At 41.5% G+C, this 27782-nt stretch overlaps 1 protein-coding gene across 1 annotated transcript in view; it reads left to right on the plus strand.

Annotated features, from left to right (window-relative positions):
* RGL1 (ral guanine nucleotide dissociation stimulator like 1) overlaps positions 1-27782 on the plus strand; it is a 54056-nt gene that overhangs the window by 8493 nt on the left and 17781 nt on the right. Inside the window, exons 3-5 of the mRNA XM_014886731.2 lie at positions 11293-11501; positions 16683-16760; positions 26455-26639. Of these exons, the coding sequence (XP_014742217.2) occupies positions 11293-11501; positions 16683-16760; positions 26455-26639 (472 nt within the window). The remainder of the gene's footprint in view (positions 1-11292; positions 11502-16682; positions 16761-26454; positions 26640-27782) is intronic.

Raw genomic sequence — 27782 nt, forward strand, 5'->3', positions numbered from 1 at the left:
TTCTCCAGACTGTGTTGGATGTTGTAATGCAGCAGAGCACAAATGGAGGATTTGGGTAGGGATTCAAATTCAACCTCATTGCTGTGGCCTGGGTTTGGGAAATTCCCCTTTCACTGGGGAGGTGGAAAAGAGATGGGGAAAAAGTGTTTCTGGGACAATGTGACTTCAAAAAGGCTGGGATTTTGAGGCTGCTGAAGGGTTTGAACCTTTAAAAAAAGTCGGGGGAGATGGATTAGCTGTCAGAGCTGCATGGTAATATTTATTTAATGGCTTCATAGTGTTATCACATATCTTCTTCATATGTGACACATGCAGCAAGGAGCAGCTGCTCAGCAAGGCACAGCAGCACATGGAAACAATTTAGGACCAGAAGTGAATTAATTAAAACCACCTAGGGAGAAGACCTGAACTTCTGAGAGTCCAGAGTTCTGTGGAAGCATTTGCCCCCCATGCAACAGCAGTTGTGAAAGGAAGCTCAAGTATTAAGTTACAGCAAGGAACGGGGTAGTGAAGTGAGGCTTAGAAAATACTGTTAAGGAGATGGCAGTAACTCCTCACTAGTTCCTGGTGCTTGTTCCCTCATCTCAAAGGTAGGAGAACTATAAAGGGATCCACAGGTGGAAAGGGATTTGGAGACACCAAAAAGGTGAGGACTGTTACATTTGTGTCTTGGTGCAACTGGGGTTGATGGGAAAGTTTAATAATAAATCCTCACAGGACTGAGGCTCCATTCTGGCAATGAATAGGAGGATATAGGAAAAGCCTTCAAAACAGTGAGTGGAGAAGGGACATGTTATCTCCAGAGTGGTTTTGAAAGCAAGAGGGGAAAGTAATTAGTGATTTTACATTGTGTATAATTAACCTGAAGGGACTTGCTGTTGGCAGAAGTAATCGAGTCCAAGTCCATGAGGATTCAGAAGGGATCGAACATTTAAATAATGTGAGCAAATGCATGAGATTCAAAACACAAGACATTAATTTTTGTGATTTAGGGATAAAACAAGCATGTCCTGAAGTTGAGAACAGCCTTTTCCTTTAGACTTGTTATTCTGAATGTTATGGGTGTTATTTCTTCACCTTCCTCTATAGCATCTGGCCATTGTTAGAGGAAGGAAAACCTCTTGTTCAGTTTAAAATGACAATGATTATGTGCGGCTGTTTATAAAGTTCTGGTTTCAATTTATTTGCAGCAAACGTTTAACGAGGGAGAATAAGATTGAACAGAGGTACTTATCAAATGAATCTTGAGGACTTTAATGCCCAGGAGGTGTCAGGGCTATATTGCCACATGGTCCAGGAGTTTGGTGTGGGTTGGTTTTCCAGCAGCCCTGCAACCTCCTCCTGGTTAAGGAGAACTCTGGGTGCTCAGATCTTGCTCTTTTTTTATGTGTGTAAAGCAAAAGTTTGCATCTGTGCAGTTTTAGACTTTTCAAGAGTAGGGATTGTGTGGGTTGCCCTTTGCTTTACCCCATTCTGCTTCACAATAGCTACTTTAAAAATGAGGCAGCTTGGAGCAGAACACGATACCCTACATGTGGGCTCCTCAGACTTTTTTTGTGTTTGCTTTTTGTTGTAACTTACAAGCATTGTACTGAAATATGTAATGTTCTACCTACTGTAAGCCTTCAGGTCTTTTCTGGGACCTGTGTGCCAAAGTGGGACCTTTGAGGGTAGGACTTTCAGCAGACTTTTGTTTCTGGTCTCTCACATTTATCTCCGTTTAGTTGCATAAGCCATCTGTCGCACATCAGAGTGTAGCTCAACTTCAGCAGCTTTGGCAATCAAAATGAGATTTTGGCAACTCCACTTCACGTGTGAAGCTCTGTGCCACTTTGCATGGTGGCATTCACTAACCTTTTGATCTGCTGGATTGCAGACTGATGGAGTTCTGACTTTTTCCTCTGTGACACCTCCATGGCTGTCCCACACATGGCTGTGACAGCAGCAACCAGTGCTGCCTCTGGGCCACAATGGCACTAAGGAGGTGTAGGCATTTCAAGTGCTTTTGTGGAGTAATCTTGTTATTATAGTGTATTTAATCTATTTTTTCTCTTATATTCTTCCCACCTTTTTTGGTCTGAAAACAGTTTAAAGGATTATTTTCTTTCCTTCTCCCACCCCTTCACCTGTTTTGTATTGCCTTTCTCACTATGAGACTCAACCTTTCTTCCAGTCAGTAGCTGTTTCTTCTTTTCTGGGGAGTCCACGAGCTCTTTGTGCAAGTAAAATGTTTTTATTACTAAGTGGCATTTTCCTTTGAAAGATCTCAGAATGATTGAACAATAGGGAATGCTTTGAGATAGCCCTTGGGCTTCAAACTGGAGACTTGTGGTATATCTCATCCAACTGCCAGATCCCAGTGGCTCTTTGTTAGTATCTATAATCCTAAAGCAGAAATAGACCATCATATTAGAGGTAGCTAGGGTTTTATTCCCTCCTAAATACAGTTTATGCCCCACACAAGCTTGCATGTATTGAGTAAATTGAGTTTCTGTTTTGACTCGAATTGAACACAGAATGTCCTTCATTTGTTTAGAGGATTCCTGTGGATAGAGTTTGTCAGATGAGGTTTGTAACATTTCAGATATGTGTTGGTGTTGGGATGCAAACAAGTCAGTACACCCATCTGATTAGCTGTTGTCTTCAGTGCAGAAGAGATTAATTAACTAAATGCTCCTGAGGTGCATTTGAAACCTAGTTTAAATATTCCATGCAAATAGAGCAAGAAAATTATTATGAAGCTATACCTCTGCTTTTGTTTGCTTGGTTTGTAGCAATCTCTGGCTGTACTTCTGATGCATTTTGTGTTTCTTAGAGTAGAAGCCTTTAGGGCAGGGCGGGTGTTTTGGATTGGAGATGGCAGCCATTGTGCTGCTGTTGGAAATGCCCCATGAGTAACAACAACGTGTTTGACTTGGAAGGCAGATCTTAGGCCTTTGCATTCCTCCCTTGGAGTGCTTCAGATTGATTCTGGCTGTGCTCAGGCTCCTGGCTCCCTGCAGTAGAGAAAATGTGAATGAACTCTTGCACACTTACTTAAAGCATGAGGCTTGCATTCTTCCTGCAAAAACAGGCACTTTGTTCAGGAAAACATCAGGTGGTCAGGGAGAACAGGACAGGGAAGAGCAGAGGTATGCTATTAACTCCTGGTGGGTAGTTAAACAACAACCCCCTCAAAAAAAAAAGAAAAATCAAACCAATGCGGACAACTTCTGATTTATCTGGCTTCTCCCCCTTACTTGTAAGCTATACTTACTTTGCATTCTGACTCAATACTTCCACATAATTATGTGTTTTGATTTATGTCCATTGCCTAAGGATTTCAGTCCGAGTGCAATGCAGCATTCTTAAACCAAAATACAAATATCTGCAGAGGGTTCAGGCCAGCTCACACCGTTTGTGCAGGGGCAGAAGAGGAGGGTTCATGACTGGTGCTGTAGTTAGGAGAACGCAGTAATTTGTGGAGGTGTGTGGTAGTTCAGTTGTCACATGCTTCTGTTGGTCCAGTGAAATATAGAATTTCTCCTGGAGAAAATACCTGTACAAGTGGGACAAGGATGTTGCCATTGCTTGCAGACACGTGTAGTCAAACACAGTCAGTCCCTGGCTCTCTAAGGGGGTTTGTGTGCAGGAGGAGAACACCAGGAACATTTACTTCATCCCTGGGATGTCTAGATAATATAGTAAAAATGCAGTTTGGCCTGGACTAATGCTAATATTTGTGGACTCTTTCAGCACGTAAATAAGTATTCAAGCTGGTAACACTTAATATTCGGAAACATTAGCTTCCTATTACTGCTTTTTCTGCTCAGACTCCACCCTGGAGAGGCCTCTTCGTTTCAAAACAAAGGGTGATAAAAAGCACAGCCATGGAAATGAAGTTTATAACGCAGTTTAGGTATGTTTTCATGCTATGGTCATAAAAGTGGTTACTGACTGCTAACCTATTTCTTCCAAAAAGCTTAGAAAATCTGGCATTAGATATTGCTCACAGTAATTATTATGAGACATGTAACAGCATTTTTTTGGTATTTGTTGTTCCACAAAAATACCTTGTTCCAAGTTCAGTTTACTTTAAAATATGAATCAGTCTTCTGCTAAGTATTTTCTCCTCTGTCAGAGGGTATTTCATCTCCCCTCACCTACATGTTTAATTTCCAGCTATTCATACTACTACTAATTTATCTCTCTTGCCTTGTTGTTTACACTGGATACAGTGGCAGTTTACACCGATTTCATGACTCAGTATAAATTTAATTTCTGTGTATTGCTTGAGCAAGCTTTTCAGTGTGAAAGGAGAGCCAACAATACAATTAGGATGAATAAAAGCGTTTTGAGGTTATGTAATATGCATTTGTGCTACTATTATGAAACAGAATTATTACTTGTGGCATCCTTAAATCCATTTTTTATTTAGCACTGTTGCCTGCTGCCTCATACAGGACCTTCTTTGTTTCTACTGACTGAGCAGAAAGTGATGATGAGGTCCACAATTAATTTAAATTACATTTCTGGAAGGAGATAGAAAATAGAGTGACTTGTTACAGCACAAGTATTGTGTTGGTAGTCAAAAATCATGATACCATATGAAATCTGTCTGACTGTGTTAGTGCTAATATCAATCATCCCCTCTTTTTGCTATGCTTGCTATTTATTTAAAAATGACAGCATATTTCAGCATTTTTCATGAAAGAAACACAGGGCTTTGCTGACCTCTGTTTCACAAACAACATTTAAATAATAGCTTTCCTCTGGCATTTCTTAGGGTAGGCATAGAGTTGACATTTTTAACATCAAGGTAGCTTAGAAATATTATGTATAAATACTGAATTTGCTGTGCAATGAGGTTAAACCTCTCAGTATTTGTGAGATGGCAGGTGCACTTTACCTATCCCTGTAATCTATAACCAGAATCACAAGAAGCTGCTTCAGACTCAAGTGAAATGTTTGAGCTGTCTGCCACCTTTTATTCTTGTTTTCTTTGCTCAGCACCTCTTCTCCCTTATGGTTCCCAGTAATGGTTCCTGGGTGCTTTGGCACCTCCAGATTTCCAGGGCAGACTGGAAGCCATGGGAGTGTGGGGAAGGAGGAAGAGAGGAGTTAAGATAAAGGCTGTGAGCAGAAGCAGTAATTACTGTTTCTGGGGCACAGGGGAGCTGCCTCAGCTGCCTTTACCTCCTTAGGAACCTTCTGTAATCCATACCTGGAAAAGCTGTTAGTAGTTTTCACAACTAATCACTGGCTTGCTTTATGCAAGTCCTGGGAGACTTTGTAGAGCTCTTCTCTCAAGGAGACACAGTGTAACACTTCCTTTGGCTTCAGATTTTTTAGAAAATGAGCTGATTGTACTGCCAAAATGGGCACTAAAACCCATTTCCTTGCCTTCATCCTGGTGCTCTGCTCACTTAGCTGTTCATTATTTCGAATATTTATTTACTGCTTGGTTTGGGGACTGGACATTTTGGTGTTTCTGGGCACTGAAAAGAGGAGGATACTGAATTTTACGAATAATTTTCTTCTAATACAGAAGGGCTTTGGGAAGATACTTAGTACGGGACACATTTATTTACTGGATTATAAGAGTGTTTGTAGTAAATGTCATTTGATGACAGCTATTCCTCCAACAATGTAAGATGCACATGACTAAGAGTCTTACCTGACTTACTGGTTTCTTTTTCTTGCTTTTCAGTTTTAAATTAGGAACTTGCTAAGCTTCAGTGTCCAATCAAAACCACTGCAAGGAATATTTAATAATACAAGTTATGAAAATAATACATCCCTGGCATGCCTAAGAGGGAACAGTGTTTCGGTGAACTGCAGATCTGGGAAGCACGACAAACAAAAAATAAACATCAATGATCTGATGATTCGGGTTCAGTTAACCCCATGATGACACCAAATTACACAAGAGGAGAGACTGAGAGGCCTTGTATTGGTTTTGTTAAAAGTCTTTCTAGCAAGAGAGGTGAGAGACAGGATGAGAGGGAGCATTTGTAGGTGGAAAGTGATGAGAGGGTAAGTGCATAAATCGTACAAGGTAGAGATGGAGATCTGGAGCTGTTCAGGTGATTTTTCTTTAAAAACCTTGTATGCTGAACAGTGAACCTCCTGGATGACTTGATTCTCTGTGAATAATATGGCTACGTTCCTTTGCTGCACAGATGCTTCTGAGTGGGTAAATTCAGAGCAGGAGTTTCTATGCTCCCAAGGCTGGATAGGCACCAACATTTGTAAGAGCTGCACAATGCCATTTTAACCTAGCCCTCTTTGAAGAGTCAATTTAGTAATGCACTTGTTAAAACTCCTTTAGATGCATGCAGGGAGAGAGAGGTGATTTGTGATTAGGCTTCTTTACTTTTGCTTTGATTTATGTAGAGCTGGTCCCACCAAATTCACCGATTTCCAAATGAGCCAAAATTTGCATCGCTTCCGAAGGTGTGAGAATGCACAGCTCAGCACCATGGAATGCCTCTTGTTTCTTATTTTCCCCAGAGTGGCTTTAAGTAGATGCAAGGTGTCCCAAGTGAAAAGGTTCAAACTGAGCAGCAGCATTTGTGTAAGAGGCTTTTTTTTCCTTTTCTCTTTTCCTCTCTAAATCTGCCCCGCAGCTTTTGTGAGTGTTTGCCAGCGCTTCGGACAGACACCAGCCAGGCTGCGAGCTCCGAGAGAAAACAAGAATGCCTTTTGTGTCATGATCGTGGAATTAATTGGTCCTGGAAACTCTGGGTCGCTGCCAAGAATGGGTATTTATGTGGCAAGAAAGGAAAGGAAAAGGGTGGAGCTTTGGAAATCCAGGAATCCCCCTCCTTTTCGGAGCTTAGCAAAGAGTTCATAAACTTATTTTGGCTTCTGAGTTTGGTGCAGTCAGTATGCAGAGTTCTGGTTTTGTGTGGGTGGTGTTATTTTTTTTTTTTTTGCGTTTGTTTTTTTGTTTGGTTTTGTTGTTTGTTTGTTTTTTAACAGTATCCAAAATGAGGAAATGAGAGTTCTGTGGAGAGAGTTCTGTGGAGAGGGTTCTGTGGAGAGCTCTGGCGTAATTTTATTTCGTTTCATTTCCAAGCGCGCTGTAGGATAAAAGCATCTGCCTTTGTCAGCGCTGGCCACCCAGGCCCTGCAGTGCCAGGCAGGCTTTCCAAGGCTGGAATTCTTTTCCAGATGCGCCCTTTTCCCCTGCAGGCCGTTTGCTGTGCCGGCAGCGGGGCCCACAGCGCTGAGGGCGGCACGGAGCGGCCTGGCCCGAAAACACTCACTTGTGACTCTGCCTGATAAGATTAGCCCGGGCGCTGCTGCCTGGCATTGTTTGGGCAAAATCGGCGCTTCCCAGAGGGATTTTTTTGTTCAAAGGTCATGTGGTGGAGTTGGGAGTCAGCGCACATGAATGTCAGCTACTGTGGGTCTGTCTGTCTGTCTGTCCTGCACCCCGGCACGATCCCGCTTCCTCAGCTATAAACTCCATCAGGGCCTTTGTTGGAAAGAAACGCTTTGTCGGAAAAATTGTTAATGTCTTTGCGGTTGTTCTTTATCAAAATACTTGACTAAGACAATTAAATTTCATCTGTCTTGCTGTTTTCTTTAATGATGTGTGTCTGCATGTTAAATAAAGGATATTTTAGATTTTTCTTCTCTTAGACTGACTCCATTAGAGTTCTCCAATGGGGTCCTTAGACTGACATTATGGATGCTTATATTTCTGGAGCTTTTTGAGTTCAATCATTCCATGATATGATTTTTCCCCCTATTTTTTATTTTCCCCAAGGATGACCCTAGATATTAAAGATATGTGTTGAAGAACCTGTGTGTAAGGAAGCAATGTGAAAAAAATTAAGTCACAAAGAGCATCTAACTCCTACTTTCAAAAGGTTAAAGCAGACCTGTATTTAGACAAACAGTGAAAATCTTGATTAGAATGCCTTATTTTGAGTTAATGTACATGTTACTGCACTTCAGGCACTTTTTTTCCAGCATAAGACGCCTGTCCAGTAAGTTAATAAAAACAGAGTGGAAAACTCTCCATCTGGAAAAGCTGTAAGTTTCAAGGAAAGTGAAAAGCATTTAAAAATCTGTCAAAATTGGTAAAAATGCATTTAAAGTGTTAGCTAGATGCTCTTAAAAATAACTGCAAAATTTCTGAATAAAACAAATCTTTAGTAGAGTGGTAATGTTTCAAATGACTGAGCCTGAAGAATATTTGCTATCTCCTTTTCTTATTGTTCATCCCAGTTGTTTTAGTATTATTCCCAGTCTATGTAATGAAAAACAATTAGATTGATTTCATTCCACGATTCTCACTTCCAGAATCTCATCAGATAATATTTACATTGGAAAAAACCTGCAGAGCAGTGGAGTTTTTTGGGTGAAAGCAATTGTTTCCAGTGATATTCCTAAAACAATGACTACAATTCTGTATGGCTGTTTGGGTAGCAGCCTGGTTCTGTACTGCTCAGAGTTTTAACTTTCCTTTTTATCTCGAGTCTCTAATCCCTCTTGCTAGGCTGTAGCACTGATTTAGGCAATGGTGGTGTTTATAGTTAATTTATATTCCCACTGGAGCTTAACAGGTAGTGTTTGGAGGAAGCTTTTCAGCCTGGATGTGTTTTGGTCTGCACGAAGCTCTCTTATTTCAGCAAGAACTGTGTATGTAGGTAATGTTTTGTGCTGTAGAACTGTAAGATGATCACTTTAAAGACAGTGGGCCCCTCTGAAGGTACAGCATTGCCAAGGGTTAGTAAAGTTGTTGGAATTACACTACATTAGTACACACACAGCCTCAGAAAATAAGAATTTGCAAGGATATACCTCCATTTAATCTTTCTACATTTGCTTTTGAAAGATGCTGTCTATCTTGTAGGAAGCTACTTGCTCATCACTTACACTTGCAGATTATCAAGGTTATAATCTGTTGCCTGAAAAATCGAAGTGAGATTTTAAAAGACATAAACCAGACTATAAAATGCCATATCTGTTTGTTTATAGGACCAAGAAAATGTTGCTAAAGCCCTGAAGTATTGAGGTCTCTGTTAGACTGCTGGAGATGGTGCTGAAGGAGACAAAGAGGAGCTAGAGAGCTTTTTTTTTGTTCTTTAGATGGACAAAACAGTGCAAAACTGTTGTCATTTGTTGGTACCACTAACAGTGGTCACCCTGTACCCCTGTCAGAAATTGCAAAGAGCTTTAGGAGCGTTTTTTCATGGCAGTGAGTAGAGTGTTCCTCTGAGCAGAAAGCTCTAAAGCAAACATGAAAACTCCTTTGCCTTTGGGTAGCCTGGTTGTGTCAGTGAAGAGATGCCCTCTTGATTAAATCCAGACTGAGCAGTTTCCTGTTAGCATGAAACTCAGCCCACAAGGTCTTATTCTCAAAGCCTGTTATTGAGCTTGTCTGCCAAGTCCCTTTTCCTTTTACAGGCAGAATTGCTGAAATAATACAAATACAAGCAATCCCAAAACTCTCACAATGATTTCTAACAGTTTGATATTTTGCTGACAAAGTTTTAGATTTTTCAGAAGCTGGGTTGGTTTTGTTTTGCTTTGGTGGGATTTTTTTGGGGGGGTTTGTTTCTTTTTAACATTTTCCCAACATGATGTCTCGGGGAAGTTGTAATGTTGCAATTGATGGAAAATTTTGTGCGTGTATCAGTCCTGGAAGCAGATTCTGCCCTTGTTTTGAATATCTTCACATGAGAGAATGAGAGGGTTTTATGTGCCCTGAGAAAATATGCCCATTACAGTGTGAGTGGGGTAATCTGCTGGATCAAAAATTAAGAGTTAAATACAGCAGTGCAGACTTTCTTCCCTGGCTGAAAGTGGTTGTATAGTGTAACTAGTTATTTTCAAAAGTGTATCATAATTGTAAGATAAAGAGTTAGCAAGAAAATTGCATTTTTTAAATATGCAATCAGGTTTTGCTTAAGGGAAATTTGAATGTAAGAGAGCAACACAGTGGTGACAGTTTATCCCGTTAAGAATGTTTCTGTAATGACAGTGTCATACATAATTCCAGGTACACTTTTAGTTCATTTTTATAATTAATATATTTCCAGATGCACCTTGAAGTCAGATATATTACAAATTATACACCTTTTAAAAAGCTGTAAGATCCACAGAACAAAATGTAGCAAAATATTTCCCTGTGAGTCTGGGTTTTTTTTGCTTTTTTTTTTAATACAGACAGTAATGTTGTATTTTAATGTTGCAGCAAGGGTTTGTTGGAAGTCATTAATCTAGGAAATGAGATAGCAGAGCTTTGTAAATAATACTAGAGACAGAACTTTAGAATTATGTTGAAGACATCTATATTGTTTAAAACTGGAAAGGATGTCTATTAGAAACAATTCCAAAGCAGTGGAGGGTAGTGATGTAAATAGGAAGTGGGTGGGATATCTCTCCTTAATTATCTTATTAATAGATTATTTTTTCCCTTTGTGTTTGGTCAGTATCCTGAGCCAGGGTTGGTGGTGACTGTCATTAACATGCTCTCTTCATTCCCTCAGTATCAAGGTATTTGAGTAAATATTGGACGTTTTTGATTTATAATCCCATTTTTATCCCATATACTTTGCAAATTAGGATTTAAACCAGTCACAAAAATACTTTTCTGAATGCCCTCTAAATAATGGCACAATTTAAGGAAATGTTCTTTCAGACTCGAAGCAGGCTGTAAGCATTTAAAACAAATGGTGTTTAGAAAACATACCCACACACAATCCCAAATCCTAGATTTATGGACAAACGTTGTGCCAAATGGAAACTCTAAGAGAAAATTGGAATGTTAGAATGCCTTGTTTGCAAGATGAGTTTGACACCCTCCTTGCAAAAGTAGTTTGAAATGTTTTTGCACCAGTTATGTTCTGACCTTGGGTCCTGTGTGACACCCCAGAGTTGGTATTTTCAGCAAGGGAAACACAAGTGCCAGTGCTTAAGTTATGCTCAGTTTTCATGTTTATTCAGAAGTTAAATGAAACGCTGAATTATCACTTTTTTCCCTTCAGTAATATTACTCTTTGTGGGATAATGGATTGTCTTTTAGTTAATAATATGTGGTAGACTCATGATTTAACTTGATAGGGGTTGCACTGTAAAATGCTTTTTTGAACATCTTAGAGAAATATTTAAAAATAAAGTTATTTAAAAACTCCATTATTTGATACAATGCTTAGTGCTTGGAGAGCACCAAAAATTGACAAAATTATTTAGTAACTGGTGGTGGCCAATTCCTGTACAAAGATAGGATTTAATCTGTGTCAGGGATCTGTCTCCTGCCTGATTTTTGCACTTCGTTTTTCTTTCCTTTTGTAGGGTGAAGGAGACCAGTTACCCCCAGAGCACACTGTCAGACAGTATGAAACATCCAAGATCAGAGCTATAAAAGCTGGAACTTTGGAGAAATTGGTGGAGAACCTTCTCACAGCTTTTGGAGATGCAGATTTTTCCTACATCAGCATCTTCCTTGCAACTTACAGGGCCTTTGCTTCTCCCAGGGCAGTGCTGGAACTTCTTCTAGACAGGTAAGAGCCACTGCTGTGCAGTAGAAATGGACCCATCATTTACAACACAGGGGAAAGGTGTCAGGAACTTCTTCCCTTGCTTCTACTGGGCATGGATTTAATTACCTGTTGTCAAGAATACTGCAAAATCCAAAATTTCAGCATAAACATCCAGTCTATAAATGCATTGCTGCTCACATCTCAACACTCATCAAAGCGTGGATAAAGAAAGTGTGCCATGTTTGGCTGCTAAAGAACCCACCTGGAGCAACACAGCAAAATTAATACAAGTTTCCTCCAAAAAACCCAACAGAATGCATGAGCTGCAAAGTCATACCTAGAATAGATTGCAAAATTTTGTTGGATACCAGTATTTCAGACCTAGCTCTTCTGTTTGGGGGCTGCTGATTTGGAACAGGGATTGTACAAACACAAGAAAGAATTTGCTCTCTCGTTCTATTATGTCACATGAATATGCAGCCATGAATTTTTGCAGACAGCCCAAGAACTGCTAAATGTTGTAGGAATAGCTTTTATGGTCAGACTCTTAAATCATGGCTACTGTGTCTGCATAAATGCTTGTAACACGCAGCATTATTTGTCACACTAAATTCTAACTGAGATACAGCTGGGTCAGGGGTGCTCTTATTTTGGGAGTCATATTTGTTGCACTTTCAGAATCTGTGATTCACAGAAATGGTTGCTCTGGCATGAAGTAATAAGAGCAGAGAAGTGGCATCAGAACTCCTAGGGTTTAATTTTGACTCTCCCACTAGGTAGATAAGGAACAAGGCATGGATAAATTATCTGTGCTTTTCTATCTGAAAAGGACAATCCTGGCTGCTTTGTAGGAATGCTGTCTGGCTCAGTTAGTAAAGATAATAATAATAAGCTGACAGTCAGGTAAGCAGTCAGCTGAGAAAAGAGCAGCCATCCTGGAGAGCAGACTTGGTTACAGTTACCTGACTGTTCTGTGCTTTATCTCTCAGTCCATCCCAATTCTGGTTCAGAATGTGAGAAATGATAAAAATTGGCAGTGGGCACATACAAGAATATAAAAACATTGAGGCTCTAAGGAAGTTGGCTCTGCCTTCCTCCTCTCACACCAATTTAAAGAGGTGAAAATGTCTGGAAAGGGCAGGAAAGCCCAGGAGAACTGTCTCTATAGAACAGAACTGTCTTTTCTGAGCCCAGTTTTGATCTTGCTGGCTTGTGTACCTCTCCAAACAAGTTACAATACCCCCTTCAGAGGAACGGGCTGCTTGATCCTGTCAGCATCATCCCCAGCCCTTTTTAATACACTACAGGATCCACAGGAGATCCTAGGAGGTTACCACTTCCTTCCTTTCCCACAAGTCATAGGAGTGTAATGCTTAAGAATCCATGGATGTGATGTTTCTCTTGGCTTTCTGTATATTAAGGATAATCTAGAATTCTATGGCTTGGGAGAAAATACAGATTAAACTTAAGATATAAAAGTTGGAGTGATTTACATGTAGCTGAGGAATATGGACTTGTGAAGAAAAGCAGATGTTATAAGGAAAAAATTGAAAAAAGATGGAAAGTAATTGATCTTAACCAGCTTGGTTTTAATTTCTAGATTAGCTGAGCGTAAGTAGCCCAGAGCCTGCATTTTTGCAACTTTATTTTTAGTGATTCTTGTTAATCATCAGGGTATAGAGTCTAAAGTGGGTGTCAGTGCATAACTTGTGTTTTGTTTTGTGTGCCAGTGAAGTAATAATGAAAAAAGCAATCTCTTAAAAAAAAAAGAGGCAAAAAGGCAGCACAGTTTTGGCATTTGTTGTCAGTTTTAGTTTCACCTGAAGAGCTTGAGCCCTGTCTCTTATTCTTGGGGGTACAGCAGAGTTGTGGAGTAAGGGAACATTTAGAAGTGCTGAGCTCTTGTTTGGTCCAAGGGAGAACAGTGATATGACTAGATCAAAAAAGGCTTTCAGCTTTTTACAGGTGAGCAGCTCCTTGGGAGAAAGGAGCAGGGAACAGCATCCACATCATTTGCAAGATATTTTATTTTGTTGGGACAAACTGAAAAACTTCCTCCACAATGTATTTGTGGAAGCTGGATCACCCTCAAGCCAGTGCATGCAGTTTATGCTGGATTTGCTGTGGATACAGTGCTGCAGAATTGTCTGATGAATGTGTTAGACTTACACAAATCCAGCTTACACAAAAAGTCCTGAGACTCTTGGGAAAATGTCCTGGGAAATGTGCATATCCTGTACCCTAAGTGTGTGTGGAAACCTGTTGGTCACTGGGTGCTATCTGCAGAGTATCCTGTCCAAGCAGTGCACTGCTGACTGAATTTGGGGCAGGAAGCATTTATGGTGTCCAAAAGCAGGTGAGGTGCTCCTTCCTGTGTCAGGGAAGCAAATAAAAAAGCCGATGCTGTGCTTAAGAGAAACTTTCATTTTAGAAACAGTTTTAGAAATCTGGTTGTTGCATTTTTAAATTTTCTTTCCTCCAGGACTTCATATCACCCTTTTGCTTTTGATTAAATTTGAGACAGAAGCCCCATTAATTTTTTTAGGCAGATTCAGCCTATAATGGTTTTATTTTAAGATAGAATAGAAGTCACTAGACAAAATCTTGAGCACAGGCTGGTATGTTGAGAAGTGAGTGGGACGACTTGTGTTTCCAAAGCTATTTAGGAGTAATTGAGCATCCACATCCCTTTAGCATTCAGGGGAGTTTGGCATCTAAGTGCAGCAGACAGCTTTGGAAATCTGCCAAGCTTTTAACTCTATACATTCTGATATTTTCTAGTTGTTTGGTTCAAGTGGGCAGGGAGAGTTAAAAGAAAAAGATCCTGATGGCATTTTGATGTGGAAGCCTTCCATGGAAGTTCCTGGAGGGAAGGAGAGTGGCTCCTCCTGGCCCTGGATGTGGGGATACAGTGGTGCCTTTGGTATTCCCAGAGGGGTATTCCAAAGTGTGATGGAAGCCAGGGCTGGTTAGCTATCCAGATGAGGTTAGAAGGAGGCCAAATTCCTCTCTTCCATAATGTATTTTTCCCTGATAACCATGCTCCTCAGAAGCGGAGCTGTGCTGTGCTTGGCACAGGCACAGAGAAAGTAGCAACCAGTCCCTGTCTGGAGCAGTTTACAGAGGAGGGAATTGAGACTGTTTGGTGGGAGAGTTGGAGCTGGGTAATGACAGTGCAAACCAAGTAAGATTGATGTTTCCTATTCATTCCTTTTGCAGGAGGATGGTTTGCTGGAGGGTAGATGGAGAGGACAGAGGAGGTGGAGGGGGAGCGTTGAAGGAACAGCTCCTGCAGTAGCAGAACCACACGTTTTGGGACAGCAGCTTTGTGGTGTTTGACTCACTGCTATTCCTGTAGCATCTATTATTTCTTTTTCCTTTATATCAGGTGGCTTATCTACTCAGCTAGAGAAGTGATTTCACTTCCATGACTTCATGTGTGTAGGATTCAAACCACCTTATTTTTCCTGAGGATCTGGCCTTCCACATTGCTTGTTTCAATGCTTGCAAACTTGTTTAAGGCTTTTTTGGGGCCGTTGCAGAGACCATCTTTATTTCTTATTTATTCAGAGTATTTTCCTCCTTCCCTCTTAACAGAGACGCAGGGATGCATTTTCCACTATTTTCTAGTATTTAAACATTCAGTATTACCCATTACATTCTGGTCTCATTTGCTTAGTCCCTTTGAGTGCAGTCTGTAACTTCCCAAATGCCAAGCAAGGCTGAAAAGTTCTGTGGGCTACAGGATCTTTTGTTTCTCGTGTCTCTTTTTGTATGCAAAGCATTCCTACAAGGCTGGCCAGTGAAAGACTCTTTGTCGGCAGCTGGTGAGAACAGAGTGCTGGAAGGCTGCAGAAAGGCTGTTCTTTACATTAGTTGTCTTGTTAACTCCTCCTAACCCGTATTTAATGACCTGTTTGTTCATGGAGAGAGGAGAGATAAGCAGAGATTTACATCTGGCAACATAAGGAAGCCTTATATCCTTCTCCAGTTTTGCACAGAAAACTGCCTGCTCTTTATTGCCGTCCTATGGATTTCTCCTGTAAAACTCAGCTTGTGTCTCTAGTGGGATTTAAACACAAGTGCCTAATGTTCTGCAAAGACATATTTAGTATTTCACGGAGTAGTAGGACAATGACGTTGGGACTCATCTCAGTACATTTTCCTCAAAAAATTAGTTTTGAAAACTGAATATAAAAATTTAACTGTACTAAAAAAAATTTCCCTAGTGGGGGGGAAAAGTGCCTTTTGTCTACTGGCTGTGTTTTAGGCATCTTACAGAGTAGATAGCAGTGGAGAGTGAGATCCTCTCCCTTTAATAACAGGTCTGTGATTCTTACATACAAAGCCTTAGACCAGTACTTGAGAGGAGCATAAAACTCTCACCACTTCCATCCATTGAAGTGTTTTTGGATGAGTTTGTGACAGTTGTGACACGAACCTTCGGGACAGAAACAGCTCACCATGTTCTCTCGGATGTTACCAGATTGTAGCACAAGCACTTAAGGATGCACTTGTTTTAGCTCTTCACATTTATTGAGTTGTATAAACCTAAATGGATAAAATCAGCTTGTCTTATTCTGGACAGTGAGTAATCGTTCACCTTCATTAAACCTGCCTGTAAGGAGCCATGGAATTCTTCATGGATAATTACGGAGCTGTATATCTGAAACAATAGGCAGTCCTGCTGAAAATGAACTGCATGATCCTGCCTGCAAGGCACAGGGTTGTCCCTTGTAGGCAAGAGATTTCCCTGTGGCAATGTTGGAGTTGTGCCCATGGTTCCCTCCTTCCCAGTGGTGTTTTCACAGCATTGTGGGCTTTTCTCACTGATATCGGGAATTTGGGCACAAAGTGAGCATTTGCCACGTAGGAAACCTTGAAATAACACTTGGAGCTGTTAGGAATGGCAGGTGCTAGAGACACAGAAGCTGTTTTGGAGAAGATGGTTGTGTTACAGTCTTGTTGCAGACTGGAATATTGCCCTGGGAAAGATGGAGTGAAAACAGACAGAAGGGTCTTGGAGTTATGAGCAAAGACACTGTTATGGTTGGTTCCTCCTGTGTCCAGGCTGCTTCATATAAATTAACAAATTTGATTGGAAGATACTGGCTGTTTGTGGTAATTATATATGAATGATGCTATTTGGGATTTTGCTTTTATTCACTAGAGTTTCTTCTAAACATTAATCTCCTTTTTCAGGTTTGGAAACCTGGAGACCTCAAGCCATGGAGAAGTGGCAAACCTGAATTCCTTGGAATCTGAGATGGTACTCAGGGCGTAAGTATGGATTAGCACTGTGGAGCAAACCCCAGACAGGATCAGGTCCTGGAGGAGGATGTGAGCAGCAGAACTGTTGATTCAGTTGAAAATTCACAGCACAGTTTGCATGCTTAAACAAGCTTTTGGAAAGGCCAAATACCAATTGTCTTGTAACATATCCAATAATACAATCCAGGCATCTTTTGCAGGGAAATTGTTTTGGAATTAAACATGAGATTAACACATCTAGGCCAACATTTTGCTGATTAAACAGAAAAGGAGTGTTTGTTTCCTCTGCCTTATCTGTGGCAGTAAGTGGTTATTGCTTATGAGTGATTATATTGTCATTACAGCAATGCCTGCAGAGCAAAGCTGAGGGTGACTCAGGACACGTGTGTGCATGGATCTTGTCCATTAGTGCCCTGTGATTTACAGTGAAATTTAAATTCTGAGGTCATCCTCATTTGCAAAAGAAATGGCAAAGTTGTTTTGAACTGCAGTTTAAATAAGAAAAAGGCGGTTTGGCTATCTTCCTAGGGTTTTATCTTTAGACATTGGGTGTAAAATGTGCCTTAGGTCATCAACATTTGTGCTTTGACATCTGTGGTTTGCATGCACTGTGGCATGCGTGGTTATATTCGATTACAGAATGAAGATGCTTGATTCTTGTCGGCATTACTGGTTTTCTGTTCCTCTTGTCCCATGGGACTTGACATAGGGGCTCAACACTCAGTCTTTCCTGGCTGGTTAAATATTTTACTCCATTTTGCCATGAGAATTCCTCAAAGAGCAGCTGGTAGTTAAAACTTGGTTACAGGCACCAAGGAGGCAGCATGATGTCATGGGTAGAAGCAATAACAGTGGTGGTTCCCACACTTCCATCCAGACTGAGCTCTAGGGTCCCTTCTAATTTTGGGCAAACCATTTGACATCCCCTGATCTCAGTTATAAAACATGAGCTAAAGCTGTACCCTTCCTGCAGAATAGCTGAAGGATTTATTCTGGGGGTGAGGAATTAATTTCACCAGTATAAACCATGGTGGGATTAATCCCCCAGCTGCCTTTTTGTGGACCCAGAGGACTTTGAGGATGAGATTGAGAGAAAAGGGGTGAAAGTAATCTTGATGTTACCTGTGTCACTTGGGCTTTGGGCAAAATGCATCAGTTTTTAGTTATACCTGCAGGTGAGTGTGCAAGCAAATAACATTTAGTAGGAGAGTGTTTGTCTTGGTTTGTTTCTTTGTTTGTTTGTTTTTAGTGGAATTATTTTCCTCCTGACATCTATAGGGTTTACAAGCCTTGTCAGTTGCTTCCTGCTGCATCAGTGCTTTCTTCCCTCCCATAACACCTTTGTACCTTTGAATGGATAAATGGATTAAGCCTGTTCCTGTGGTAGCTCAACTTCTGATAATTTTCTGACAGATTTTTTATTAATGTAGATCAGAACTGCTGATTTTGATCCTTTGGTCTTCATAAGATGCCTTTTATGTAAGGTATCATAAGGTATTTATATACCTTATATGTAAATTTGTTATCTTTACTCAAATCTATGTCTATAAAAAGTTCAACAATGAAGTTGCCAACAAAGTTATTTGTCAGGTATATATACATGTTTAAACAGATCCCATATAAATATGAATTCACTTTCCTTCCTTAAAAAATTTCTATTGCTTTCAGTTGCTCTGGCTACATGTCTCTTAGATACAATTAATGGTATCTGGAAAGCGTTTGGCTTTGTAGTCCTGTTGTGAAACATGTACTTCTGGTAGATCAGGTTTTCTCTTGTCTGGGATAATTCCAATATAATTGCATTTACTCTCTTTTCTCATAGAAGAGAAACATGATATAATTGTGCTCTTGGTTTTATATCACTTGGAGAAATAGGAGGAAGCAGCAGTAGAGCCTTGTTATTACTTGCCATTAACTCTGTATTTCTCAGAGGAAAAATATCTCCTGGGGAAGCCTGTGGTCTGTGGCCAGAGAGAGACCTTCTCCATTCATCAGACTCCTATTGTGACAGCTCAGAGGCTTTAAAAAGCCAGTTGGGCCATTAAAGTGGGATGCAATTCAAAGCACTTTCCACTGCTTTGTCACCAAAAAATGCTGCAGAAGTTAATAACAACTGCAGGAGAGTTTATGACTCCTTAAATACCTCATGGAGCCTGAAAGAAGGAGGGGTGGCACAAACTGAGGGTATGTGTGGAAGGAACATTGTCCTGTGTGGTGCACTGTAAGCCCATAGGTTACTGCCTTCTATGTTGAAATTCTCTGTTCTTTTTGCACTTGTAGTATAGAGCTGTGGTGTATTTTGAGGAGAATGCCCGATGTAAATGATCTGTTTGTTTTAAATTATGTGAATTGTCCACATAGTGTTTATGTACCTGCAGATCCTCAACTAGGGCTTGAGCACATTTGTGGCACAGCCCTGTTAGGCCTGTAGGAGCTTTAGGCCTGCCCTTCTGTTCCCAGATCCTGCAGTGATTCCAGACTGCTGCAGTGATGTGTAGCTGTCACTGACCCAAAGTCACTTTGGCTGTGTTCAGAAATGTGCCCTCCTAGGACCCCTTCTGCCAAGGGGATTTTCTCCTCTTCACTTGAACATCATTCCTACCATTTTTTGGCTGCTGGAGTGGTCAAAAAATTGTATTTTTCGACAGGGATCTGACTTAATTACATCTAATATGTGGTTTAAACAAAGGTCCCATACTTTTCAAGATACCTTGGATCTTAGAGTTGTGAGTAAACTCATCAAAACCATCAAAAATTTTGTAAGCTTCAAACAACCTGCATTTTTGCTCCCTGTCAGAACCCACCTTAGCTTTTCAAATTCATTAACTTGCTTTCCACACTTCTCAGTGTTTTCAGTCAGTCAGGCAATTCATGATCACAAGTAACAGAAGAATAAAGTCCAGAAAAGATCATATATTCCAGTTAAATATCTGAGTTAGATGGACTTCAGCCTGTGTTTCCAGAAATGTGATGCTGTGTCTCTTAATTGTCTGGTATAAGAGTTGAATGGAGTAGCTTATTTGACCCTCTTCCTCCTGTAAGTATTTTTTTTTGTTCTTCCTGTTACCAAATCAACAAGACTGCATTGTGCTGTTTCGTGCTGCATGTTTTTGTGTCAAGGGATGACAGACTTCCCTTCTCATTTCAGGTTATTGTCTTTGGAGTCTTCTGTGTTCTCTGCATGGTTTGTAGCTTAGGACTTCTGTTCACATTAAAAAAAAAAAAGTGTAAAGCACCAAGATGTGTGACAATTCAGAATAAAACCATATATACATTAAACACAAATTATCAGCATGATGAATAACAGCTTTAAAGAGAGGTTCATAAAATTTCTACTATAATTCAGTTATGTTCTTGCCTTTTAAATGAGATTGTATAGTTCAAATGTCTTGTTTGGTACGTGTCACCTGAAAAGCAAATGAGTAAAGAAAGGAAAGCAAAAAGTAGTTCTTTCTCTTACTTATGTCTGATGTGAAGGCTCTTTGCACCTTATCAGGCAGAGTCATGGAAAACCTGAATAGTCACCTCCTCGAGAGCTTCAGCACCTTTATGTGTTCTAGCAGCTGATGCAGTGTGGGGCCTTCAGTCCTCCCCAAATGGCCAAGTGTACTGCCCAGGAGATAGAAATAATGCTTTTGGTGATAGGACCTATCACCTGATCTCTCTTTGGAGCAGACCAGTTCCTCAGTTAACTGTTAACTCTCTTGAAAGGTTGGGCTTTCTATGCAGGGTGATCTGTGGAACAACTCGTGCTGTTTTCCTCCTCTAGTGAAGGACAGTGTTAATTTTGATTTCTGGGATTTTGATTTCTGGGCAATCAGTCCACTTGTGGCAGATAGCTCCTCCCAAAGCACAGGCTCCATGAATTTAAAGAGGTGATGTGTTAAAAGAGCAGCCACTGCTTTCCCCAAAGGTTGACACTGAAGACCAGGCTGAGGACTGGAGCTGAGAAAGGAACACAAAGCCTTCACAATCTAAAATATTGTAGCTGCTTGCACCTTCTGGGATTCAGTGGCTCTGCAGGATCCTGAGATGTCTCTGGGTAGTGCAAGTGTTCCAAGCCAGGTCATGGCACTGGAGTCCCTTGCTAAACCTGTGACACCTGGGCAGCTGGGGCCGTACATCAACAAGAGAGGCTGAGCTGGCTGCTACCAGTTTTAAAATTTGTGTCACTGCAGTTCCCTGTAGTGATTCATTCCTGTCCAGATACACAAAAAGCTATCCAAGCTGACAGTCCAGGCTTGCCTGTGATGTTTGCATATGGGGAAGCCTAGTTTAATGTTAACTGAATCTAGTTCCTTGGAGACCTTACTCAAAAATAAAGGAGTCCAAACCTGAGATTACCTGTAGGAAAGGTTTTTCAAAGAGGCAGACAATGTTGCCATGTTGGTCTGTGAACTTGGACCATGATTATTTGTTTGCTTTCCAGAGGTCTAACATTAGTACTGCCATGGCTTTTGAATCCTTGAGTAACAGCAAAAAGTTCTTTCAAGCCTCCTCTTGGACTACAAGGCTGTGATTTCCTTCTGTTACTGGCTTTGGTTTGCTGGTTTGGAGTCCATTGGTGGTGCTTTCCTCAGATGGACGACAGGCCACAGAAATGAATCAGAATACTTGGGGCTTTTTTGTTTGTCTTGAATGTCAGCTCATAGTTGCATCTGCTTTATTATCAAAATGTGGAATTTATTTGTTATTAAAACTTGGAATGTGGCACAATTGAAAACCGCAGACAAAACAACTTGAAGCTAAACTGAAACTTTGTTTCATTCCACAGCATTTGGGGGAAATAGTTCAAATAGAGAAAATTAAGGAATTATTCAGTGACCACGTGGCATGTTCACCTCCCCTCTTCTGCATTAAAATAGCAAATATCAAAACCTTCAATATAGTACCACAGCATTTGGAGTTTCTCATAGTGACAAGCAAACATTCTCCCATGGCTTTTTGTGCATTCAGATCTTCCTGACCAAAACCTTGTCTTTTGGTTCCTTCTGAACCAAACAGTCCCACTGGAAAACAATGTGCACAGTTACAGCACTGCAGAAGTAAAACTGAGTCTGAAACATTGTACTCCAGGCCAATAGACACCAAAGGAATGTGAGACAAATGGAAGAAAACTGGCTGGAAGCTTCTGGTGCCTGGGAAATCCATGGTGGGGAGCAGTTAAGATGCATTTGGGAGAGCAACAATCATTCATTCCAGTAAAGCAAATTAAGCTCAAACAACATTAGAAACCAGTGTGGTTACATGAGAAGCAGAGTCAAACACAGGGCAGTGGAAGAGTGGGAGAGTTATGAAAACAACCAGAACCAAGCAGAAAAGAATAATTAGAAAGAAAATTAATGATTGCCATCTCAATTAAAACAAAGAACAGCTAGCATAGCTCTTCCCTTAGTAGCTTCACATTCATCCCAGCAAAAGTCTCCCATATGTTATTGAACAAGTTTTTTCCAAATCAGAAAGAGCTGATTGTTTGCTGGAAGTCATCAGGACAGTATAAACAAACTGGGTGTGAGAATCCACCCTTGGAGCAGCCTTTTCTTGTGGTTTATTTACATTTTACCCCGATTTAACAAGCAAAACCGAGAAAATATAGGTGACTAAATTTAGTCTGTGTGAGCAAGCCTGAGAGTTACTGCCTGGACAGTGGAGGAAAGGGAATAGCCATCTGTAATGAGTATTTTTTTTTATGGACTTAAGTATGTATTTGGCAAATTATAGCTAGTTTTGTGCACATTCTTATAGAATTTCATAAGAAATTAATCAGTTAACCTCTTTTTGCAACTGAGGTTCCCCTTACTCTCCTTAAGCGTTGAGATTCCCTTCACATTCTTTAGAAATAATTGTGGTGGGAAGAAAACAGCGCTTTTGCCTTTTTGGTCAGAAATTGAGGTTTAACAAGTCCAAATGCCAAGTTCTGCACTTTGGCCACAATAATCCCCTGCAGTGCTGCAGGCTGGGGACAGTGTGGCTGCACAGTGCCCAGGTGGAAAGGGACCTGGGGATACTGGTGAACAGCTGGCTGAACATGAGCCAGCTGTGTGCCCTGGTGGCCAAGAAGGCCAAAGGCCCCTGGCCTGGATCAGGAATGGTGTGGCCAGCAGGAGCAGGGGGGTCATTCTTCCCCTGTACTTGGCACTGGTGGGGTCACACCCTGAGTGCTGTGTCCAGTTCTGTCCCCTCAGGTTAGGGAGGACGTTGAGACACTTGAGAGTGTCCAGAGGAGGTAACGGGGCTGGTGGGGGCTTGGAACACAAACCCTGTGAGGAATGACTGAGGGAGCTGGGGATGTTCAGCCTGGAGAAAAGGAGACTCAGGGGTGACCTTACCACTCTCTACAACTTCCTGAAAGGTGGCTGCAGTCAGGTGGGGGTCAGTCTCTTCTCCAGGTAACCACTGACAGAATGAGAGGACACAGTCTTGAACTATGCCAGAGGAAGTTCAGGTTAGACATTAGGAAAAAATTCTTTACTGCAGGAATAGTTGGGCACTAGAATTGTCTGCCCGGGGTGGCAGTGGAGTCACTGTCCCTAGTGGTGTTTAAAAAAAGACTGGATGTGGCACTCAGTGCCATGCTTTAATTGATGAGGAGGTGTTAGGTCATAGGTTGGACTTGATGATTTCAAAGGTAGTTTCCAACCTAATTAATTCTATGATTCTGTGAAATGCTGTCTTTAATTCCTATTAGATCCTATCAGGACTGTTAGAGTTGTCTTCCCAGTAGAGACAAAGCCACCCAAAATTCCCATCTCCACTGTGCCCTGCTGAGCTGACACAGCTGTTGGACTTGGAGCTGCCACAGCCCTGTCACCTTCTTTGCAGCTCATGGGCAGAGGGAGGTGGGTGGGTTCTTGGTCCCAGTTTGTGAACAACAGGCTCAGATACACTTCTCCACCCACCAGGATAGGTTTTGGAGACTGAAACCTCCAGAGACTGGCTCCAAGCAAAGCTGGTGTGGAAATTAGAAGGCTTTCTGATAGGTGTGAAACTTGAAAGCATTGCTTAGCAGAGCCTGGGGTCTATTGCCAGCAGCATAAGAGTTAAGCATTTAGGATTTTTTTGTATAGGCAGGAAAGGAAGAATTTATAACTCATCATCAACCCATGAAAAATATAGTCTGTAGTTGCTTTCCTGTCTGAGCTCTTGGAAGGCCCCTGTTCCTATCTGAGTTTGTTGAGTATAGAGAATTTCTTTGCAAGGGCAGCAAATATAAAGCTACTGTAAGATACGGGCAAATGTCCAGCCCATGTCTGGAAAGCTGCATTATTCCCTGACACTCCAGTAGGGCAGCCAGGCAGCAGGAGGTCACTAGGGCACAGTGTACCTCTTCTCTCTTTCCTATTTTTCCTCTTGACTGAAATGATTTTGCTGGCAAATTCAGTGTCTGTAACAGCTGTGAACTCTTCACCCTGCTCTGGGACACTGTATCTGTCTTAAACTCTGTTTGTTGTTCAGCTTAAGAAAGTGGCCACCAACCAAATCTCTGGAAACTGAGCTTAGTGTAGAGAGTGTGTGAACAATATTAGTACAAGAACTTGCCCTGTGGAGAGGCTTCTGCTTCCAAATCATGGCTGAATTGGGAAATGGTTGTAGGAATAGAATACCTAGCCTGGCTTTTGGTGTTGGGACCAGGTAGGATGATGGTTTGTGATGTGGGTGGGGAAAAGGAGCAGGGAGCAGGAGGGAATGCACTAATTGGGCATGGAGTGAGGCACAGTGTTCCCTGCCTCTGGTGGGAATGAGAGGAAAATGCTGTGGGCATAGGACAGTGGTGTTTGAGACTGTTGGTGCTGCTGTGACAGCATTCTGGGTGTCTGTGGGGCTAGAGAGGACAACTGAAACTGGGAGGGTGGTGGGAGAGTCTGGGAGCATCAGTGGGAGCATCTACCTGTTCTGATCTTTCCTGACCTTGGGATGTGGAGCTGGTCTGGCACTGTTGGCTGTGCCACAGCTTGCAATGAAACCTGAAATCCAGAACGTGTTTGCATGTTAATTTTTGACTGTAAATACTTTTTGCAGCTCTGAAATTGTAATTTCAGCATTTCTCCTGTCAGCAACCTAACCAAAGAATATTACCAACAGATTTCCAAATACTCTAACTGAAAATTCAAAGTTGCCACGTTATCAGAACAAGAAGGGAAAGAAACAACAGACTTAAATGGATGCAAGTTGTATGAAATCTGTCTGGTATTAAAAGTTAATTTGAGTTTTGAGGAAAACCTATGCAATTCAGATGTGACATAGACAATGGGAGAAACTCTCTTTACTATTTCTTAACTATAGGTTTATTTTGGATGCTGCAGAGCAGCTGAGTTAACCAGACTCTGCTATGCAGCAGACTGCTATTGTAGCAGGAATGTGCCAGTATTTGTACACAGCTCCAATGGAGAGTTTCCTGCTCTGGAAGAGACTTGAGATCTAGGAGTGGTTTTGGAGACATGGAAAGTTCAGGGCCTTTTTTTTCAGGAAGTTTAGGTGTTTATTGTGTCTTTTATTCTGAAATAAGGAGCTTAAAGAAAAGTGGTTCTTTTTTAGTAATTTTCTATTTTTGCTACACTGAGTTGAAAATTGTCAACAACACTGCAAATTATTTCTGGAAAACCATAGCCTAAATTGCCTTATTTTCTTACAAAATCAAGTAGAAATGATGATAAATACACGCAAATACAAGATCTAAGGCCATTCCCACAAGCATATATTGTGCAGTATCTAAGTACCAATCTCATAGATGGGTGTGGATGAAAACCCACATAAATCAGGAAAAGCAAACAGATCACTTCCCCCCCACCTCCCCCCAGCTTCAGGCGGGGTGGAAACCACACTGAGTCATCAGCTGTGCTTTCCTCTCATCCCCCTCAGTCTGTAGAAGTATTGTCCATGGGTTGGTGTTCTTTTAGCTGCATGTATCTAAATCTGGGATAACTTCCCTGAACAGGATCCATTGGTCCTACAAGTCCTTAAGCATCCTTTTCCTTCTCTGCCAGCATGAGCAGGACACCCTTTTTTCGTGCTGTAATTTGACAGCCTCTCCTTGGTTTGTGCTGAAGATGAAATCAAGACTCTGCTGATAGATTTTTAACCACTAAGATTAGCAGGATCACTGTGTCTCCTAGGCTCAGCTCTCTTGGCACTCCCAGGCTGGCTCTGGCATGGGGCAGCCTTGTGCAGCAAGGGTTTTATCCTCCAGGATGAGGCAATCCCACTCGCTCTGTGTGTCTGTGGGGGTTAGGCTCAGGATTGTCTCCTTTTTCCTCCATGAAAGCCACAGTTTCATGAGCAAGCAGGCTTTGTACCGAGACTGCAGATAAGGAGGAACATGGCATGGAGGGATATTGAGCTCCATTATGGTCCCCAGACTCTGCAGCTGATGAAAGGCCCCAGAGGAAACATTTGATTTAGCATTTCCACTGGGAAGTAGCCATGAATACCTTGTTTCCTCCCTGCTATTTTCCCACAACATCCCAGGGAGTGGTTCTGGAGCAAGCATTGAGCTTTTCCCAGTGGCCTGAGACAGAATGAAGAAATTATGTTGTGCTGTTGATGATGTGTGTTACGTCTGATGGTTGTTAAACATGGCTGTGGTACAGCTCAGCACATATACTTCAGGTGGGCTGTGAATGTCTCCTGTGCTTGTTGCTCTGTTGGATACAGGTACACTCAGTTCAGTGGATGCAAACACTGTCTTCTTTCTGTTTGCTTGTAGTGAAATAGCATCAGTCTTAAGGGCCTGGCTCGATCAGTGCTCGGAGGATTTCAGGGAGCCCCCTGACTACATGTGTTTGCTGAAGTTGCTGGATTATCTGAAGAACAATATGCCCAATTCTGACATGGAGAGTAGGGTGCAGAACCTCTTGAAGCAGTTTCAGAACCAAGAAGTAGAAGCTGTTGGTGAGTTACTATTCCCTTCTCTGTTTCTGTCCTCCCAGACTGTAAGATGCCCCAGGGATTTATGTGCAGTACATTTCACCACTTCTCATGCTTATCAATAATATTGTGAGGCTCACCAGTGGCTTTTGTCTTTTTTTTTTTCTTTTTTAAAAGGAAACCAACCTCTGTGTGAGGCTGCAGGCTCTGTGAGGGATCAAATAGTGTTACAGTGTGAGGTGCCTATGTCTGTTCATCCTGGGGTGGCTTGGGAAATCCAACACTTCTCTAATATTTAGCCAGAGCTTTGAGATTGCTGCAGCAGCCAACTGGTTAATTGTCAGCACACTTCCCATGCCACTGAGTTAAAACACACAGCTGCTCTCTAGCTGGGCTTCTCACTTAACCTCTCCCCCCTCCCCAAAAACCCCAAACAAACAAAAAAAAGAATACAGAGCTGCAACAAAATACAGCTTGAGTCACAAGCTTTGTCCTGCAGCTTTTCTTCCTAGTTACCATCTTGTCAAAGGAAGTGCCTGTGGGTGTTTTTTCCTATTGGAGTGACTGGCTGCTGGTATCCAAGGACAGAGGAAAATCTTACGTTATTGGGGGGGTCACAGTCTGCTGGAACAATAGTGAGCTGTAGTCACACAAACCTGACACATCCCCATATCCTGATCAGAAAGCTTCCTGTGGCAGAGCTAGGAAGTAGGGAGAGCTCACATAGGATGTGAATGAGAACTGGAATCAACTTCCAGCTTTGGTAGAGGGGTGAGAGAGAATAATTCATGCCATAAATGATACAGGAAATGCCAGAAAAAAACCCACTTTCATTCCATGAAAGTCATGTCTGCCGGATGCTCCTGAAATACCATGTCAATGCATAATACTGAGAAATGCCAGAATAACTCAGTCATGAACAGAAAAAGGAGTAAGGCCCAGAGCACAGGTAAGGGAACAGGATGGCTAAGATGTCTCTAGTGCTGATGTTTCCTGGGTTGGCTTCCCCCAGCTCAAACAAGGAAAACTCATGAGAGCTATGTTTGGGTTCATCTGTTCTTCAGGGTGAACAGAAGTTCCCAGCAGCCCTGCTTCTGTGTTTGTTTCTTCAAGTGACAGCTGAAAATGTTCTTTTTTGAGTCATAGGTGGGCCAATAGGAATGATAA

Source organism: Sturnus vulgaris, chromosome 9, assembly GCF_052056855.1.
Source record: "Sturnus vulgaris isolate bStuVul1 chromosome 9, bStuVul1.hap1, whole genome shotgun sequence".
NCBI lineage: Eukaryota > Metazoa > Chordata > Aves > Passeriformes > Sturnidae > Sturnus > Sturnus vulgaris.